The sequence below is a fragment of the Xenopus tropicalis genome, chromosome 9 (assembly GCF_000004195.4).
Source record: "Xenopus tropicalis strain Nigerian chromosome 9, UCB_Xtro_10.0, whole genome shotgun sequence".
Lineage (NCBI taxonomy): Eukaryota > Metazoa > Chordata > Amphibia > Anura > Pipidae > Xenopus > Xenopus tropicalis.
In genome coordinates, this window is record NC_030685.2 from 54853512 (window position 1) to 54866809 (window position 13298).

At 39.5% G+C, this 13298-nt stretch overlaps 1 protein-coding gene across 3 annotated transcripts in view; it reads right to left on the bottom strand.

Moving 5' to 3' along the window:
- The window catches only part of vps8 (VPS8, CORVET complex subunit), a 104314-nt gene that overhangs the window by 65697 nt on the left and 25319 nt on the right, over window positions 1-13298 (bottom strand). For all 3 annotated transcript variants that reach the window (XM_012970873.2, XM_012970874.3, XM_002936535.4), the window contains 6 exons: window positions 12259-12333; window positions 11944-11979; window positions 9148-9238; window positions 7869-7915; window positions 6656-6745; window positions 1959-2005 (listed from right to left, as the gene is read on the bottom strand). In XM_012970873.2, coding sequence (XP_012826327.1) covers window positions 1959-2005; window positions 6656-6745; window positions 7869-7915; window positions 9148-9238; window positions 11944-11979; window positions 12259-12333 — 386 coding nt within the window. The remainder of the gene's footprint in view (window positions 1-1958; window positions 2006-6655; window positions 6746-7868; window positions 7916-9147; window positions 9239-11943; window positions 11980-12258; window positions 12334-13298) is intronic.

The window sequence follows — 13298 nt, forward strand, 5'->3', positions numbered from 1 at the left end:
GCTGTCTACTCATATATCAGAGGACATCATAATCATGTAGTGATCCCCAACCAGTGGTTCAGGGGCAACATGTTGCTCACCAACCCCTTGGATGTTGCTCTCAGTGCCCCCAAACCAGGTAGTTATTTTTGAATTCCTGGCTTGGTGGCAAGTTTAGGTTGAATAAAAACAAGATTTGCTACCAAATAAAGCCTCCTGTAAGCTGATAGTGTGCCTAGAGGATAATAGCCAATCTTAGCCCTTATTTGGCACCTCAATTAACTTTTATGATGCATGTTTTGTGTTGCTCATGAGTAAGAAAGGTTGGGGATCCCTGCTCTAAGGTGTATATTTATCATGCTGTGTAAATAGTGGAGTGAAGCATTACAGGTGATGTTGCCCAGGGCAACCAATTAGTAATTAGATTTCAACAGTTAGAAAACCAAACCAAAGCATCTGATTGGCTGCTATGAGCAACATATTTGTTTTACTCCACTTTTACCACAGCATGAAAAATATACCCCTTAGTGTTCTGTGCTATTTGGTTATTTATGTGTTTCCAAATGGCACTTAAAGCACCTTAAAGCACTTTGACTATATAATTTGAATAATGTTAGGCTCCTATAGTCATGCTGCTCTTGTTCTTTATGATTAACTTTAAGCAATAAATAGGTGTCGGGTAAAATAAAAAGTAACTGTTAGTGCTAGTTGTTTTGCTTAAAAGAGAAGAAAAGGCTAAATTAGTAGGCACCCCCCAGTGATTGTAATTGCTTACATAAACCCCCTGGCTGGTGCTCCTCTTAAAAGAAAACTGCACTGGCCTGGGGTAAATGCAGGTGAGCGTTACTCTTCGTTCCTTCTCCTCCTTCCTTCACTTTACTGTGCATGCGTGAAAACCAAAGGAGAAAGAGGAACGCTTGCTTGTGCACACCCTGGCCGGTGCAGTTTTCTCCTAACAGGAGCACCAGCCTGGGGTTTCAGGTAAGCGATTACAATCACAGGGGGGGTGCCTAAGATTCTGTCACCCCCAGTAATTGTTACTTTCCTTTAAATATGCATTATGAGAGCAATATATAGATTCTGGACATACCCAACAAAGAAAAAAGTAAATTCTCAATCACTAAGGTAGAACAGATAAGAGCAAGCATTTAGTGGCTGGGAACTTATTAGGGCTCTGGTACACGGGGAGATTAGTCGCCCGCGGCAAAACTCCCTGCTCGCGGGCGACTAATCTCCCCGAGTTGCCTTCCCTCTGCCATCCCACCGGCGAACATGTAAGTCGCCGGCGGGATGGCAGACGCGGCGGCTTGATTTCGCGCAAATCGCCGAAAAAGACTCGCGAGGCTTTTTCGCCGATTTCCCGAAATCGCCTCGCCGCGTCTGCCATCCCGCCGGCGACTTACATGTTCGCCGGTGGGATGGCAGAGGGAAGGCAACTCGGGGAGATTAGTCGCCTGCGAGCAGGGAGTTTTGCCGCGGGCGACTAATCTCCCCGTGTACCAGAGCCCTTACAGGTTTAAGTAGGGGTGAAGACACAGGGAGCTAATTAGTTGCAGCTACTTGTCATTGCTACTAAATGCCAGAATATACTGACAATACTGAGAATTTCCTCTGATAAACACATGTAGAGACAATTATCAGAGGAAATTCTCAGTATTGTCAGTATTGGTATGGCATTTAGTAGCCATGACAAGTAGCTGCAACTAAGTAGCTCCCTGTGTCTTCACTAAATGCTTGCTCTTATCTGTTCTACCTTAGTGATTGAGAATTTACTTTTTACTTTTTGTCTGTTTTGTAGCTGGTACTATTAGCTCCATGTGTCTTAACCCTAATACACAACCTGCATGGTCATTACTGCAACACTGAGAGGTATAACAAATAAGAACAGATTCATGGTAGCAAAAATCAAAGAACATTTATGAAAGCATGTTGGAAATATGCATGTAACATGTAAATTACAAAGAAAAACAATGACTTACGTGCGCTGTAATAGAAGGCAATAATCCACCATTAATGGCACAGTGTCCTAAATGAAACCAAGGCAAACATTTGTTAGAAATCCTTGGCCCACCAACCATTATTATGCATATATATTATAATTAGTACCTAAATCAGACCCATAGGGGGAGATTTACTAATCCACAAATGGACCGAAAGCGTTCGAATGCGTTTTTCCGTAATGAACGGTATTTTTGCGCCTTTTTCGTCGCCGTCGCAAATTTGTCGTATATTTTCCACGACTTTTCCGTTGCCGTCGCGAAAAAATCGTATTGTCGCAACGAGTACGAAAGTTTCGGATTCATTCAAGCTTCGGTATCGTGACTTTCCTTGGGCCAGGTTGGAGCTGCAGAGTGCCATTGAGCCCTGTGGGAGACTTTCCTTGGGCCAGGTTGGAGCTGCAGAGTGCCATTGAGTCCTATGGGAGACTTTCCTTGGGTCTGGTTGGAGCTGCAGAGTGCCATTGAGCCCTATGGGAGACTTTCCTGGGGCCAGGTTGGAGCTGCAGAGTGCCATTGAGCCCTATGGGAGACTTTCCTTGGGCCAGGTTGGAGCTGCAGAGTGCCATTGAGCCCTATGGGAGACTTTCCTTGGGCCAGGTTGGAGCTGCAGAGTGCCATTGAGCCCTATGGGAGACTTTCCTTGGGCCAGGTTGGAGCTGCAGAGTGCCATTGAGCCCTATGGGAGACTTTCCTTGGGCCGGGTTGGAGCTGCAGAGTGCCATTGAGCCCTATGGGAGACTTAGCTTGGGCCAGGTTGGAGCTGCAGAGTGCCATTGAGCCCTATGGGAGACTTTCCTTGGGCCAGGTTGGAGCTGCAGAGTGCCATTGAGCCCTATGGGAGACTTTCCTTGGGCCAGGTTGGAGCTGCAGAGTGCCATTGAGCCCTATGGGAGACTTTCCTTGGGCCGGGTTGGAGCTGCAGAGTGCCATTGAGCCCTATGGGAGACTTTCCTTGGGCCAGGTTGGAGCTGCAGAGTGCCATTGAGCCCTATGGGAGACTTTCCTTGGGCCAGGTTGGAGCTGCAGAGTGCCATTGAGCCCTATGGGAGACTTTCCTTGGGCCGGGTTGGAGCTGCAGAGTGCCATTGAGCCCTATGGGAGACTTTCCTTGGGCCAGGTTGGAGCTGCAGAGTGCCATTGAGCCCTATGGGAGACTTTCCTTGGGCCAGGTTGGAGCTGCAGAGTGCCATTGAGCCCTATGGGAGACTTTCCTTGGGCCAGGTTGGAGCTGCAGAGTGCCATTGAGTCCTATGGAAGGCTTCCAAAATCATGCAAAGTCGGAAATGTTTTTCCGGCATTCACGATCATTCAATACGAAAAAGTCGTGACAGCAACGAAATAGACGCGCAAAATACGAAAAAATTGCGATGGCGACGAAAAAGTCGCAAAATTTTTGTTTCCAATCCAATTTTTTCCCTTTCGGAATTCGGATTTGTGGATTAGTAAATCTCCCCCATAATCTACCTTACAAAAAATTAAATCTGCTCAACAGACATATAAACTCCTACACTACTCAATATGAAAATATAAATTTATTTTGATCCATGAAAAACATATGTACTGCCTAACGCATTCCATGCTTACCCAGCACTTTATCATAGGCTCAGAAAGGGGAAATGCAAATACAAAGAAATAAAATTATATAATTATATATATATATATATATATATAAAATATATATAAAATTATTAACCATGTCACAATGACTCACAAGTCACATGTATAGCTCTATTAGCATTTGAAAACAGAACATATATTTAATTACACATTATATAGTACAGATAGTAAACTTAAAATAGTACAGATAGTAAAAAAAAGTTTCTGCCTATTTTGTATGCGGATGGTGATAACTTTGAGGTTTTGAAACCAGATAGCTCTAACATAGCAAGGAGAGCTCACACTCTTGGAGATGAATTATCGATGTTTGCTAAGAAAATCGCATATTTATTAGTTAAGTTCTTGTGTTTCTTGCCTTTTGTTTTTTCATTTCCCAACAGACAGGAAAGCAGGTATTTCGCTGTAGACTTAGGGGGTTATTTACTAACCTTCGATTTTTTTTTGCACCAAAATGGAATTCCCTCCCCGAATCAGTTGTACTGGCTGATACATTATATAGCTTTAAGAAGGGGCTGGATGGATTCTTAGCAAGTGAGGGAATACAGGGTTATGGGAGATAGCTCTTAGTACAAGTTAATCCAGGGACTGGTCCGATTGCCATCTTGGAGTCAGGAAGGAATTTTTTCCCCTCTGCGGCAAATTAGAGAGGCTTCAGATGGGGTTTTTTGCCTTCCTCTGGATCAACTAGTAGTTAGGCAGGTTATATACTGTATAGGCATTATGGTTGAACGTGATGGACGTATGTCTTTTTTCAACCCAACTTACTATGTTACTATGTTACTATGTAAAATACACCAAATCTGAAGGCAAAAATATGCCATCAAAAACCTGTCAAGATCATTTATTAGTCAAAGGAAGTCCCTTTTTCCAACTGAAAGATCTTTCTTTGCTTCATGGTTTTAGAGGTTTTCGATGCATTCATTTGTGCAACAATACGAAAAAGTAATGGTTTGCCGCATTTTTATTAGTTCGTGCTTTTTCAATTCGAATCTTTTGATGAATTACTGACATTCGTCGAAATGAGTTTAGCTGTAGTTTCAAAAAGTTCTAAAACCAGGAAAATGAAAATGCTGATAAATGGGCCTCCCACTGTCTATTCTAAGGAATACAAGCTGCTATACTATTGCTTGTCAGAGCAATATGATCTATAACAAAAACCAGGACTGATGCTTCACAGTATGCTTTAAATCACAGTATGCTTTAATTAGACTTCATGATCTTAAATATCTGTAATACATACATAAATCAAATAGCATATGATGTGTTTTCTGCTTCTTTACTGAGGTTTTTTTTAGTAAGACCATTAGTGACTGCATCAGTTTACTCATACTGTAAGAAGTAATTTAAAAAGTCATTAAAGAAGTTATAGAAATACAAGGAGTCATAGAGAGTTCAATGAACAGCACCATCAGAGTAGAAAAAAAGTTAAAAGCCCGGCAAACATGGCAAAGTTTTAGGCTGACATTTAGAATACCACTCATTGACTGCAATGCATATGGTGCGAGAAAAAAAGTTATTGACTTTCAAGCATTTGGCATAAGAACAACACCCCTTGACTCCAATGCATTTTGCAAAATTCAATTCAAAATGCAATGCAAAATGTTGCCATTTTGTGAAAGTTTCTGCAAAATTACTTGTGGAAACCCCTATATTTACTGTCCATAAGAGCACATTAAATGCAGCAGGACTCACTGAAGGTTGAGTAGAGAGAACCTGAGTATGCCTTAAGTGCTCATACACATGGGCATTTGTGCTTGCTGCCAGTTGCAAGTGTCTCATACTTGCTCCTAACTGTGCCCAATTTGCCTATGAACAGCAGATTTGACAAGCCACAAACAGCAAGACATCCCCTATCCATAACTTTAGCTGAGCTAAGGAAATGCTGCCCTGATTGCAATGTTTTTACATGCAATTAGTAAAGCCCTGCAACATGCAGTTAGTGGAGGTACTAAATGACACAACTGTAGTTGGGAAATTATGGAAGCTAAAACATGAAGCAATCTTTTATATAGGAGCAGTGGCCAACTGGCCATGTTGGTTTGAGGTTAGAGCTCTTTACAGGCAGTCAGGTTCTCTGACAGGCATTGTACTGTGACTATTATTGTGCCAAAACAGGAAACAGCCTTCCTCAAACTGTAGGAAGCATAGATTTGTCAGGAATGTCATTGTACGCTGTTGCCTTAAGGTTAAAACCTGAAATGGAACCAAGAGCTCTGCACCAAAGAATTTGAAACAGCTCCAGACAATTATTCTTTTTTCACAAACTGTTACAGTCTGCATTATGCGTGCAGGTAGGTAGTGTTCTCCTTGCACAAATGTTCCCTCTATGTGAAAACAAATTGTGGTGCACACAAAGAATTTTGTACAAAAACACAAAATTTTGTATTTATTCTGACCTGAACACACAGTTTTTTTTTTTTTTTTTTAAAGATGTGCACACAGGTTAAAAATGTGCACACTAAATATTTTTGTGCACATGGCCAAGAAGGAATTAGAGGAAACATTGCCCACATCTCCTCTAGTATGCATTAGTGGATCAGACCAATTTAGGTCAGCATGTTGATGGCCAATAAAGGCAAAGATCTGTCAATCTGGAAACCTTATCAAACTTTTAGTATGTTATAGAATGTCCCATTCTTAACACCTTTGCAATTGGTCGTCATTATTTATTTGTTAGTTTTTGAAATATTTGCCTTCCTTCTCTACATCTTTCCAACTGTGTAATGGGGGGTCACTGACTCCAGAAGCCAAACAATTTTGCTCTGTGAAGCTACAATTTTATTGTTATTGTTACTGTTTATTCCTTATTTTTATATTCAGTCCATCTTCCTTCTATTCATATTTCAATCTCTCATTGGTTACTATGGTAAACAGGACCCTAGCAACCAGATAGCTGCTAAAATAATAAACTGAAGAGCTGCAGAAGAAAAAGCAAAATAACTGAAAAACCGCAAGAAATCAAAAATGAAAATCAGTTGTGAATTGTCTCAGAATATTAATGTCATACTGAAGGTTAATTTAAAGGTAAACAACCCCTTTATGGTAATAAAAATCCCTACCTGGAAATGCTGTTCCATCACCTGGATTTTTCCTTGCTCTGGACATTTTCTTAGTGCTTTTTCAGTATACTGGAGTAAGATTTCAACAATCTGTAAAGAATAAACAAGAAATTACTGGCGCTGCTAAAAAATCATGTTAAGACAAATAAATGCTTTCCACTTATAATTTGTTAGAAGGTAGTATAAAAGTAATGCAAAATATGCCATTAAGGGGCAGATTTATTAGCACTCAAGTTTTTTCCTTTTTTTTTTCAGATAAAATATTAAATCTGAATTCAAGTTATACAATTAAAGTTAAAGTTATACAAACATACTGCACATACGATGCAGATGCCATGTTTAGTCACATCAATCTGTTTAAGAAAATTGTAGGACAAAATATATCCTGTTTAAGAAGAGGTTTATTCCATGTTCCATATTCTTCATAAATGTTCAGTAAAAGACATAAACATAAGTTCTGTACTTTATACCAAGAACCTTGCTACTACAGGCAGCTTAATTGGCTCCCGACCTTTCATTGTAAGTTCCATTGGTGCAGGGACTGATGTGAATGATGGATAATTTCCTGAAATATAATTTCATATATCATTTTTAAATATATTAAATATATCTGCAGGCCTTTGACTAATCAAATAGAAAGTTTAATCACATGTTATAGAGAATAACATATGATGCTATGTACATAAAGTATAATACTAATAATTTGTGTGGGGTGTCATATTGCATGATTTGCTGATATGAAATGAAACATTGTTCATAGATTTCATTAAATGACACAGTTACATTGAGTATAAGAGTGGCCCACAAATCTATTTGGTACAATCCCTATTCTAAATATAATATACAAGTGAAGCTGTTTGGTCTTCACTGAAAAAAAAAGAAAGCCACCAGTAGATTGGGATCCATAAGTATCTCCACAGTTATGGGTCCCAAATTACTTGTGGAGCTTTCCAGTCTCTACAATAGGATGAGAGTGATCTACATTATTTTCCAATCAAGCTGCCTAGTGTGAAATAGCCTTAATTCTACAAATGTGTGAATGCTTTGTCACAAAAAACAGCCTTTCATTAAATATAACATGGTTCGGCCAGCAGGGATTTTAAGACAAAACTGGGGTTTCAGCTGTGAAAAGAAAAAAAAAATGTTCTTAAAACATCAACTTCTTCCTGAGTACCACTATATTTGTAACCTTATTGTAGTAACTAAATCTCACCTTATCAGCTACAACACTCTTCCTCTTCTTTGGGTCTCCAGACAGCCCTGTGAGAGAAGACATTGAAAGCATTTGTGAATAGAATAGAACTTCAAAAAACTGTAGAACCGAAATCATCAGATATGTTTTTCTTTACTGTATAATGATAGGTTGTCTTTTCCATGTATGAATCTCTTTGGATTCCAAATAGTTAAGCATCTTATTATTATTAGATGTTCTCATATTATTCCTGGTTTATGCATTTCAAATTTTGTGGCAGTATTAAATTTAAAGGGGAACTATATTCAATTTTTGACCAGGAGTCAAATCACTTACAAATCCTCACTTACAGAGCACTTGTGTCCCAAGTGTTGCTGCGTTCCGGCACTCAGTGCAGAAAGCAAGGTCAGGCAGAGCAGCAGTGCAGAATAAAGGTTAGCCCTGTCCTTAGGGCAGGCAGTAAAAACAGGGCCCTGATGCAGGCCCCTCCCTTCATTGTGTGTGCAAATGACATGCAAGTTTGGGGCAGGCTAGGGGTTACCTATGTGCCACCCATGTCCACCTCTCTTGGATCCTGTGCTACTACAGTCAGGGCTGGATGGAAAGGGCATGTCGAAGGTCTTCAAAACAGAGCAGAAAGGCCTATGGCTATTTGCACACAGCCAAACACAGTGTGGCCAATTGTGGCCTTTTTGTACTCTGCATGCTGCATTCAGTTTTGCAAATTAGTCCTTTTGTCATCAAGTGCGCATGCTCTTGGTCAGCAATCAGCACTAGAGAGAGCAGAGAACCAGAAGTTAAACAGCCAGTCATAGCAGCTGCCAAAAATACTGTGCAAACTGGTACAGTGGAGGGGGCCATACTGCCATTTTTTTTTTTTTTTGCTGCGATTGAGCAAAAGAGGGAGCCAGCAGACAGGTCCCCTGATAACATTTTTAGTTTAATACACCTTTGAAATATTTTCATCTTACTGTAAAGTGGCATGACATTTAGGGAGACATGCCTGAATAAGAATCTTGAATAAGTACTTTGAGTTAGAAAATTCCAAATTTAACTTGGCTTATTTAACATTAATTCTGTTTGGAGGAGATCTGCACCTATTATCAGTCTACAAGAACAATTTTACAGGAGCCGAGCAGGGAAAGGAAAGTGGGAAATGAAATTAAGATAAAAGAACAAAAAGATCAGCAAAAATAGCAATAGGAAGGAGGTCAGATCTGTTTTGTATAAATATACACACATGTGCAACACAAAATGTATTGTATATTCTTTGTAACCCCCTGCAAGGCTGCCAACTCACCCACAACAGCTTTAGCTTTGCCCTCATGAAAAGACCATGCTAATGCCAAAGCTTCATTATAACAGTCCTGCTTCAGTAAATGGTCAACTCTCTATAAGTAAAAAAAAGAGACAAGCAATAAATTGCACATAAGAAGAACTGATTCGTTAGGATGCAGAGTTTAACCTTAACTGCTGCTAAAAACACAAACCCAGTTAGTGCCGTTAGGGGTGAATATATAGACTGAAAATCTACTTGCCAAGTGACTTGCGCCAAATGCTCATCTCTGTGCAATAGTGACAGAGACAGTCTAATATTTATATGTTAAGGTAGATTATTTCTCAGAACCATGTATTATTACACTGAGCGGTAATTATTAAAAGGGTGCCAAATAACGATGCCAGAGAAAAATGTAAAAATCCTGAAAACTGCTAGGTCTGCTGCCACATAAATAAACACAATGCTTTACTTCTGGTGATATGATTTCTCTTAACAAATCAGGGGATTGAAACTGGATTATATCTATACCATTAGACTTGGAGCAGCAGAATATTATATTCATCCTTGTCCACAACCCAACAGATTACGTTTGTAAATATAAATTGGATTCCTGGTGCACAAAGTAAATAGAGGTATAGGATCTATTACCCGGAAACCCATCATCCAGAAAGCTCCAAATTTCAGAAAGGTCATCTCCCACAGACTCTATTTTAAGCAAATAATTATAAAAGTGATTTCCTTTCTTGTTTTGGCTCCAATAAGGATTAATGATATCTTAGTTGGAATCAAGTACAGGTATGGGACCTGTTATCCAGAATGCTCGGGACCTGTTATCCAGAATGCTCAGAACCTGGGGGGTTTTCCGGATAAGGGATCTTTCCGTAATTTGGATCTCCATAACTTAAGTCTGCTAAAAATAATTTAAATACTGAATAAACCCAATAGGCTTGTTTTGCCTCCAGTAAGGATTAATTATATCTTAGTTGGGACCAAGTACAATGTTCTGTTTTATTATTACAGAGAAAAAGAAAAACATTTTTAAAAATTAGAATTATTTGCCTTTCCGAAATTTGGAGCTTTCTGGATAATGGGTTTCCGTGTAAAGGATCCTATTCTGAACTTTCTGGATAAGAGGTTTCCGGATAAGGGTTGTACAAGGTTCTGTTTTATTATTACAGAGAAAAAAGAAACACATTTTAAAAATGTGAATTATTTGATTAAAATAGAGTCTATGGAAGGTGGCCTTTCCGTAATTCGGAACTTTTGAGATCAGGGGTGGGCAAACTACGGCCCGCGGGCCACATCCAGCCCCTTGGCCTTTTTAATCAGGCCCGCCGCCGACGCCAAGTCTCATCACGCAACACTTGGTGTCATTGGCGGGCCGGAATTAAAGCGACGAAGGGGGCGTAACGCTGGCCTGGCCCTGCCCGCCCTGGCCCGGTCCAGCCCGGGGGTAAGTAAATGTGGCCCACCCCTATTCTAGATAATAGGTTTCCAGATAAGAGGTCCGATACCTGTACACCGTAAAAACCATGACAGTATCCCTTTAATGTTTAACTGATTTTTTAGCAGACTGGTGCAGGTCTGGTGATCCACATAATAGAAAGATCTTTATTAGGAAAACCACAGATCCTGAGCATTCTGCATAACAGGTGCTATACCTGCACTGAGTTTCAGTCTGTAGTTTAATCTACCATATTAGTGGGCAGGGCCTTTTTTGCCTCCTGTATCTAGTGCAGTGATCCCCAACCAGTGGCTCAGAGGCAACATGTTGCTCACCATCCCCTTCGAAGTTGCTCCCAGTGGGCTCAAATTAGGTGCCCATGTTTACATTTTTGGCTTGGAGGCACGTTTTGGAAGCATAGAAACAATGTTTTACTTCAAGCAGAACCTCCAATAGGGTAGCAGTCCACATGGGGCTACCAGTTAGCCAATCATAGTCGTTATTTGGCATCCCCAAAGAACTTTTTTCATGCTTGTGTTGCTCACCAGCGTTTTTTACATCTGAGTGTGGCTCAGATGTAAAAAAAGGTTGGGGATCCCTGATCTAGTGATATATGAAGGGAATCTGTAAGCTCAAGGTATATACCCATTTAGTGACTAACATTTTAGATGACCTTTTATAGCAGAAAAATAATGGAAATTATGAATTAAAAAAATAATATAATATTAAACACTGATGCCAAGTTTGTTTGTGTTTAATTATTTGTTTATATATAAATTATATGTTTATATATTAATTATATGTTTGTATTTAAATGAGTGGGGGAAAAAATGGTATTTCCTGGTGTCTATTACTAGAGAGAAGCTTTCTCTTCAGGTAAGGATTAAATGTTCAAAAGGAAATCTGTTTCCCTAGACACCTTGTAAATATATGTTGTTATTGTTAATTTTTTTTTTTCTTAACCACTATTGATAGTATTATTAACAAGCATCTGTAAAGAGAAAAAAAATATTCTTCAACTGTGTATGGAATCCATTATCCAGAAACCCATTATCCAGAATGCTTAGCAAACATACAGATTACCTAAATAACGACTGATACAGGAGGCAAAAGGTCCTTTGAAAATCTAAATTTATAGAAGTGACCCCACTGTAACTACAAATATAAATGATACATTAGCTACAAAAATTATACAATTAACAACAAATATTAAGGTGACACAGAGTTAAATGGTCACCCATTTATATTTATGCATACATATTAAGGTTCAAGTATAAAGGATACATAATAAGACATTTAATTTGTGCCTGCCTCAGAAAATATAGGCATTTCATTTACCCAACGTCCAAAAACATCCCAGACTGGTACCTTACCTCTCGCCAGTTTCTCAGCGTCATGGCATGGACTGACTGTGTGTAAAAGAGAGAAAGATGTGTAAGGGGAGAGAGAGGGAGAAAGCGATCGAGAGAACGGAAGTTAAGAGCTTCACGTCCTGTATCAACAACCACAAAAGCAAACATGCTTAACCCCTAACTGTCTGGGGTGGAAAAGGAACTGTTTACTTAAACTTTGTACACTTATGCAAACATTTAAATAACTTAGTGTGCCATGTGTTTCTGCAAAGTGCTCTTCAGTAAAAAAGATGCAGCTTGGCTTTTATCTGGGTGCACACAGGAAGTGGTGGATACCTTTGTTCCCAGGTAGAAGATCTGTCCTCCATAGCTGCTAATTGATTCATAGCATGCTTTCTCTCCCACAAAGGCCTGCAGAACACCAATATTAAAAAAGTACATAAACAGCAATAAACAAAATAAATCCTTAAAAAGTCTGATGCTAAATAAGCCTTTTAAGTTCTTTAGTGAATAACAATCAATTACATTGACTCTATAGTTTACCAAACCTTCACTGTCATTATTTTATATAGTCTCCATATACATTAATGTCTGGCCAAGGCTAAGGGCACACAATGTGTTAGTGTACTAGTGTTTTCATGTGATTATCTTAAGCTGCAAAGGGGGTTTTGGGTCAATAAATAACTAAATAACTAACTTAAGCCTAGTGCCACGCCAGGCATAGTTAGATATCTTAGATATCAGTTATACTATCTGCCTAGCAGATAGTCGGCCTATGAATAAACACAGGCACTGCGTCAGCCTGGGTGAAGCAACATGGAGCAGATTTTGGCACCAAAATGCATACTCAAGTGTTTCTACATCAAAATCCGCTCTGTGTGACTGCACCTGGGCTGGCATAGTGGCTCCGGGTGCAGACACATCAGAAAGCAGTTAGGAATGTAGGGGAGGATTCTTGGTCCTGCATTTATCTGCATGCTGACAATCGGTCTTGCACTAGCCTAATACCTCCCAACATTGCCTATAATGTCTAAATTACTAATGTTGGGTTGTGTAGATGACTTGCTGATCTAAGCATCAGCAAGATTATGGTGCAACTTCCTTAACAGTAGATATTAGCGCTGTTTTAACATGGGTGATAAATTGAACCAGTGCCAATTTACTGTACCAACAGCAATAACTATTCACCAATCTACTGCAAGTGAGAAAATTATAGCAAAGATCTAATTGGATGCCACTGCACTGAACCAATTTATATCAGCAAATCAGCCCCAATATGAAATACGTATATATACCTATATGAAAGTAATGTGCTCATACACCTCACTTAAGTTGGAGCACAGATAGCTGCACCCACACCCCTTGAGGATCTCAAA